General features: G+C 46.2%; 1 protein-coding gene across 1 annotated transcript in view; it reads right to left on the bottom strand.

Moving 5' to 3' along the window:
* WNK2 (WNK lysine deficient protein kinase 2) overlaps window positions 1-4,429 on the bottom strand; it is a 138,536-nt gene extending 134,107 nt beyond the window's left edge. Inside the window, exon 1 of the mRNA XM_025040452.1 lies at window positions 4,334-4,429. Within this exon, the coding sequence (XP_024896220.1) occupies window positions 4,334-4,429 (96 nt within the window). The remainder of the gene's footprint in view (window positions 1-4,333) is intronic.
* Between the last annotated feature and the right edge of the window lie 3,062 nt (window positions 4,430-7,491).

Genomic DNA, 7,491 nt, shown 5'->3' with positions numbered 1-7,491 from the left:
GAAAGAAAGAAAGAAAGAAAGAAAGAAAGAAAGAAAGAAAGAAAGAAAGAAAGAAAGAAAGAAAGAAAGAAAGAAAGAAAGAAGGAAGGAAAGAAAAAAGGAGGTACAAGCCTTTGTGGTGATTTGGGGGCTTGAAGGACTTTTATTTCCCACCTGGCACAGTGCTTCTGTCTCTTATATTGCCTGGTGAAAAAGATACATGTGGAACTAGAGATCAGAGAAGCAAGCCTCCTTCGAGAAGGCAAAAATACCAATAAAGCAGGGCTACCACTCAAGTTAGATGTGTTTGTGACTCTGGAAGGTATGGGCCAGTTACTGTAGCAGAGGCAGTAGAAGGGTAGAGTTCCCCTAGGATTTTGGTCCCAGCTGTGGAAGATTAGAGAAACCTGAAATATCCGGTAGAGGAGCAATTCCTAGCAGTGTACACAGTGTTCCTCCAGGTGGAGCCTCTCAGGAAAGAAGGAACCACAGCCACCAGTTTGACTGGTGACCACTCATGAGCCATGGCTGTCAACCCTTTGCATTGATAGCTGAGTCATTCTGAAGAGATTAACCCTGTGACTTGGACAATGGGAAGCTAAGGGGTGGATGATCACAAATGTAACTTGTGGGGTCAGGATGTGTGGGGGGACATTTGAGTTTACCTGCAAGAGCCTGAGGAAATCCTCATATTTTTCTACATCTGGCTCATGAGGCACTGACACCTCTGCCAATCAGGAAGCTGATGCCCTAGGTTGGATTTGATTCCTAGCAACTAGCCCTTGTAGATATAGCAGATTGCTTAAGTAGAAAGAACAGCCACCACAGTACTCCGGTGGGATGATTTATTGCCAAAGATGCTGAATTACTCTTTAAATACAGCAATTTGGTTAATGCGGTGACAGCATGTCCTGTGTGTTCTCAACAATGCCCAAGGCAACTGCCAAAGGAAACTAGGGCCATCCACCAGAGCTCCCAAACAGTGAGAGACTGGCAAATTGATTATTTTGGCCCCCTCCCTCTGAGTCATGGTTCTAAACATACCCTGGTTTGTGTGACACTATGTCTGGCTCTAACCCAAGCCTTCCCCTGTCACTCTGCAAACCAGGCTGCCTCTATTAGGGGATTAGAGAAGATAAATGCCATGTATGGATACCTTTGCAGAATAGATAGTAGTTGAGGGTCACATTTCAGAGGTCATGATGTGTAAGACTGGGCAAAAGAACATGACTTTGGATGGAGGTTCCATCTATCTTATAACCCACAAGCAGCAGGATTAGTAGGAAGGAAGAATGGAATATTAAAGCAGCAGATTAAGTTACTATCAAGTAAAATCACCTTGGCTAGGTGAACTGAAGTACCGTTTCAGGCTTTAATACATTTGAATGATCAGCCAGCAGAGCCTATTGCCCCATATGCCAGACTGGGGACCACTGCCCAGACACTATACCAAAGATATGGCAGTCACAGAAGACATGTCGCCAATGCCCCAATTCCCACCGTGGAGCAACGAGCTATACTGCTGAGAACACCAAGTCCTGTCAGCCCTGGGAAAGGAGTTATCTACTGGGATTTTCAATGAAACATCTCATAGATGGGTGGCTCCGTACCCCTGAATGAGGGGGAATTACAAGTCTCCACTGAGATTTTATTGTCCTGCAGCAAAGCTAGACATGTTGAAACACAGTACACCTGAAATGAAACATTGTTGACAGAGGGGAGAAGGTGGGGTCCTGGTCTAGCTTGTCCTGCCCTCAGCCCATCTCCTTATGTCTGACAGTGCTGCTTCCCCCAGCCAACATGTATGATTTGTGCAGCCAGGTTACATTTTTAAAGCTGCCAACTTCTTTCTCCTCTAGCTAGTGGGCACTATCTGTTTCCCACTGGTATGATTATTTTGACACTATCATTGTCCCCTCCATTGTCCTGGAAGACATTATAGCACACATAGAACCCATGACTAAACTCACCCAACAGGCCTTAAATGATAGCCAACAATGCCTGTCCTTACTAAATTTTGAAATGTCTCTAGTAAGAAAACTTGTCCTCCAAAATAGGATGGCCTTGGAAATTATTACTGCCTTGTAAGGGGGCACCTGTGCTGTTATCAGGGTGTTATATGTTCAGACCTGATAAGTCTGCTAATATATCATTTTTATTAAATCACAAGAGGACACAAGTGAATGTTTTGAATGATCCGACCCACAGCCTAGGGGAATTAATAAATCAGTGCTTCAGATCATGGGTCTTTGGATGGAAAAAATGGTTTGGGAAATCATTATCTTAATTTTGCATGTGCCTTTACTATTCTATGGCCTCTGCTTCCAATGCAACTGGATAGATGCCAAATGAGTCGCCTCCATGCTAATGAAACCCCTTGTAGACTGCTTGGAGCACACTGTGTAAGAGGGCTACACACAAGATTTTACAAGCTGGTCATGAGGGGTGAAATGTTGGAGGAGGTCATCAAGAGGACATGACTGCTTGTTGACACACAAGCTAGACCCCAGTAATCAAAGTCTCCTCGCTCCACCCCTGTGTTGGAATGTATGCTCTGCCACCATTCCCACAGCGGAACTGTTTTCAAGGACACGGCCTTGAGAGAGCACCATGTTTTTGAGAATATCTGCATGATACCTGTGACTGAACCTGGTGCAGGCCTCTATATAAACTTTAAGGTTCTGGTGAGCAGGTGCGGAGGTCTGCTTGTCTTGAGGCACCCAAGACAAGCCTTGTATGTAAGTTCCCTCATTTGTTAAACCTGCCACCTGCCAATCTGGAGTGATATGCCTCTTTCTTCCATTTCTCCTTGCCTTCCATGTATGGAGGTCAGTTTACCAACCAACACCATTATAATGGCTAAAATTTAAGAGAGAAAATACCCAGTGTATAGGGAAGAGCTGAAGCAACTGGGACTCATACTTTGCTGGGTTAAAATGGTACAGCATCTTTGAAAATGGTCTGAAGGTTTCTTATACAATGAAATACACACTTACCAGAAACTCCACTCTATTTTCCCAGGAGATGTGAGACCATATGCTTACATAGTCCTTACAAACAAGTGCCAAGAATAACTTCATTTACAACCACCCCAAACAGGAGCCACCTAAGTGCCTGTTGGCAGATGAATGCATAAACATGCTGAGTGTCCCCACGGTGGAGGAGAGCTCAGGAATGAAGAGGGTGCTGCTGACACTGGTAACAACAGCAATGAATCTCAAATACATTTGGTGAGTAAAGAAGCCAGGCATAATAAATGATTCTGTTTATTTATGCTTCCAGAACAAGCAAAGTAAATCTATGGTGGAAAAAATTGGAAGAGCAGTGGTCTCTGTAGTTGGGAGAGAGGGTTTGACCACAAAGAGGGCATGAGGAAACATCTGGGAGATGGCAATGTTCTAAGTTTTGATATTCATGATGGTCTATGCATACAATTGTCAAGACACATTGATCTGGAACTCCAGATCAATAAGTGCTTTCTTGGTGTGTGTGAGCTATGATTCGACTAACATGTAAATCACTTCTCACCCTGTCCAGCCCCACCTGGCCCACAGGATACCACGCCCAGAGGCCTCCTTTTTGAGAGTTCCCTGGATCCATTAGAGGACCCATAGGGGGGATCTACAATGGAGAGGGCCAGACGTTTTTATCTGGAGAAGAGAAAAAGCCTCATCTTACAATCAAGCAGAGGAGTAGTATTTCACCTCATTGAGGAGTAGAAAGCCAGGCAATGGTGTTCCTAAATCAGCATCTCTCTAACAGCCACTACTCCCTCCTTTCTGAAGAACGAAACTCCGGTGGTGGGTTGGTATGTGTCAAAAAATAATAATAAACAGAGCCACTTTAAAATGGACCCAGAGCTGCCATGCCCGAGAAACTGCCTCACATGTCTTCCTCTTCAAACCTTTGGAATATTAAAACAGGGCAAAATGACCTTTGGACTAGGCCTAAGAAAACTCATGTCCCAAAGAACTGCTTGCAAAGATAAAAAGAAAACAGATATTATGACTACCAAACTGATGACTATTGGACTGAAAATTTTAAAAATTGTTTAGCATTAACATCACTATGTTATGTTATCTGCACCAATAGAAATGCCTTCCTTCTATTGCTGTAATTGTTCCTCTTCTCTTTCTCATAAATATCCATTGCTTTTGCCTCCTAATTGGAACACTATTTGGGCTTCTGCCTGAATCAGCACTTCTTGAATAGCTATTCTTATTGATCTCAAATAAACACTTGTTTGCCTCTCACTTTAAAAGGCCTTTTTATTTTTAAATTAACAAATATTTGAAGGTCCCCAAGTAATAGAACTTAACAGAGAAGTCATTCTGCACTGGAGTTGGGCTCTCACCTCTTTGAGATCTTCAGAGCCCAGGTTCCTTCCCCCTTGGGGCTCTGCTTCCTCCACAAACAGCTTCCACCTTGTGGTCCAGATGGCTGCCTCCATCCTGCTGTGGCATCTCCATGCCAGCCAGCAGGAACAGGAAAGGGCACATCCTTCCCCTTCACCACTTAACCAAGAAGTTGTGCACAGCATTTCATTTACATCTCACAGGACAGAATATAGTCATGTGGGCATACTAGGCTGTAGAGGGGACAAGTCTTTATTTGAGGGTAACTTGGGGGTTCAGTTACTAAAAATCAAGAAGGCAAGAATGAATATTGGGTAAAAATAGACAGCATTTTCAGACCAGATAATAGGTCAAGATTGGCCTGATTCTGTTCCGTTTTCTCATAGCATCCCTTGCAACTAGGGTTGGCCATGAAATCTAAAGGCAGTCTGCCAGGGAAATTCTGGGCTTTGCTTTCAGGATAAAAGGAAGCTGATATGGCTATTGGGCTCCTCCCTGTTTCTCTTAGCCTGTATAGACACGATGTCTGCAACTGTGGCGGCTGTATTGTGATCATGAGGCAGGAATCTTGAGGAGACTAGAATATCCCTGAGGTACTACTCAGATAACATTGAGCCTCTAAGTGAGGCAGCAGCTGCCCAGGTCTGATGTAGTAATAAGAGGAATAAAAACATTTCTATTATGTGAAGCCTCATTCATTCCTAACGGGTGGACATACTTAGCTTATAAACCAGCTCTGACAACTGCCCCCAAGGGTGCGTTCTGAGGATTTGGTGAGTACTGCCAGTGCTGTAGCCACTGTCTCCCAGGTCAGGCTGCAGACCAGAGAGAAAAACACATTTGGTGCCACAATTTGCCATGCCACCTTAAAAATTCACTCCTGCTGCCTTAATTGGTTTTATTTATGTCTTGACCTCAGAGTGAAGGTTGAGTATCTCATTTACCTTGATGTTTCAATGACCCCGGCCTTCTGTTGCTCCTGGAAGCCATCTCCAGATGAGTCAGGTGCCTCTTTCATCCCTGGCTGGGCTGGGCCATGAGCCCAGTGTGGAAAACATAGGAAAAAATAAAGCAGAAAAATAAATGCTTTCATTTTCAAATATGGCTGGAATTTTTAAAAGAGAAAAGAGCTTCTGAGTCCTCAGTCCTAATGTCTTTTGGATACCCAAGGCCAAGGGTGACACCACAGGCAGACCTAGTATCAGTAATTGCTCCTGTCCCTCACCACAACCAAGGCAGCAGGGAGCCCACAGGAGTGAAGGCAGGACCTCACTCATGACCTGTATCTACTTCAATAGGGAACTGGGCACCAGGGTCCAATGGCCAGTGGTAGAGAATGGATCCAGGTCAAGGAAACCCTTTATGTCACAAGACTACTTGCTGGAGTCCCTTGTGTAACTTGAACCAGAGATGCATTGCACACATACCCGCAAGCAGTCATTGTATGGCTCGGCTCTCCAGAGGAGCTCAGGGCCTCCATACGGTCAGAAGGAGGTGGGCAGTAGCTTCAAGGGCCGACTAGATCATGCACAAGAGTCTACAAGAGGCAATGAGGGTTTCTTATCTTCCTCTACTTCCTGAGTTTTCCTCCCTCCTTTTCTCCCTTCCTCCTTCCCTTTCTCTCCCTCCTTCTCTCTCTTTTTCTCTCTTGCATCAGTGGGGTGAGGCAGTGATAGACTGAGAGCTGGGCTCTGTGTTAGAAGGACCTCCGACCCGGTTATGTGACCCTGAGAGAAGCATTCCCTCAGCATCAGGTTCCATCTGTGAGATGGAACCAGATGGACAATCACATGGTGCCCACAGGGCTGAGGTTCCTCTGCTCCTGGTAGTCACATTATAGCACAGCATTGGGCTCTCACTGGTCCTCTGTCTCTCAGTCTTCTGGCCCCTGGTTTCCCCCAGGCCCTGAGCCAAGACCCAGTGCCTCAGGGGACATTGGGCACACCATGGCCGTCACCCTCCATTCCTCCTGTTCAGGTCTTCGTAGCTCCCACTGCCAATGTCTGTGGCCCTTATGGCCCTTACTCCTCCTCTTTCTGGCAGATCTGGGCCACAACCACCACCTTCTCCCTGGGAGGTACCAGCCACAGCCCCTAGCCCAGCACAGTGACTCTGGCCACCTCTGGCCCACACCAAGCCTCTCTGAAATCTGAGCTCTTATGGTGGCACCAATCATATAGTCATGGCCTGAGCCCATTCCCGTGCCCCAGTCCTTGTGAGCCTGGCTTGCGCCAGCATGGGGCTGAGACAACCTACCCAGCAGAGGCCACCTCCTCACAGCCACCAGGTGAGAGTGCTGTGGGGAGGGGAGGATGTGGGCTCTCAAGCCCTGCCCTCAACCTGCTAGCTATACCACCCTTTGGGCCTCAGTTTTCTCATCTATAAATGGGATAATAGCACCTATGGTTTGGCTTGTTATGAGGGATACGTGCCAGCTGGTCGTCTGACTCTAGGACATTGACCACAGGACCACAGGTGTGCTCTCTCCTCACTGCCCAGGCCTGGGAAGGCGGCTTCAACACTGGCTCTTCCCGTGAGGTTCAGAAAGTCAGACTACAGCTGAGGCCACGTGGCCAGAGAGTGGAGGTCAACATTGACACGAGCAGGTCCCAGCTTCCTCTGCCCAGCTCCAACCTTACCATGGTGACTAACTTCTGGATCCAGGAGGCAACTGTCGGCTGAAAAATAATATTGACTAGGTGATTTGTCACAAAAAAGGATTTATTCAGGAAAAAAGAAAGAGTTGCAACACAGCACATGCAGACATGGCAAGCCACAGCAAGCCATGTGCATATTCTGGCCTGCGTGACAAGACGGAGGGGTATTTATGCAAGGGAAAAGGAAGTTAAGGGAAGGGAACCATAGAGTTTTATTATAAACATAGAGTTCTTCTTGTAGGGTTCTAACAATTAAGTAGAGTGTGAGAACTCCTCTCATAAGCCCTAGCTCCTCCCATAGACCTGATTATATTCATTTTAAAGTTCCAGTCAGTCTTTACCACTCTTCTGGCCTCAATACTCAGGGATTCCCTATGGGGCAGGAATTTCCCCTAAGAGGTGCATAACAGAGAGTGAACTCAGCCAGAGGTAGGATGAGAGCAGAAGCCACCACTGGGAGCCCACTTAGTATCATCATGGTGCCAACAGCATAATGGGGG

This window comes from Pteropus alecto, unplaced genomic scaffold, assembly GCF_000325575.1.
Source record: "Pteropus alecto unplaced genomic scaffold, ASM32557v1 scaffold129, whole genome shotgun sequence".
NCBI classification, from domain to species: Eukaryota; Metazoa; Chordata; class Mammalia; order Chiroptera; family Pteropodidae; genus Pteropus; species Pteropus alecto.
The sequence above is the reverse complement of the archived record's forward strand: the minus strand, read 5'-3'. Positions and strand labels throughout refer to the sequence as shown.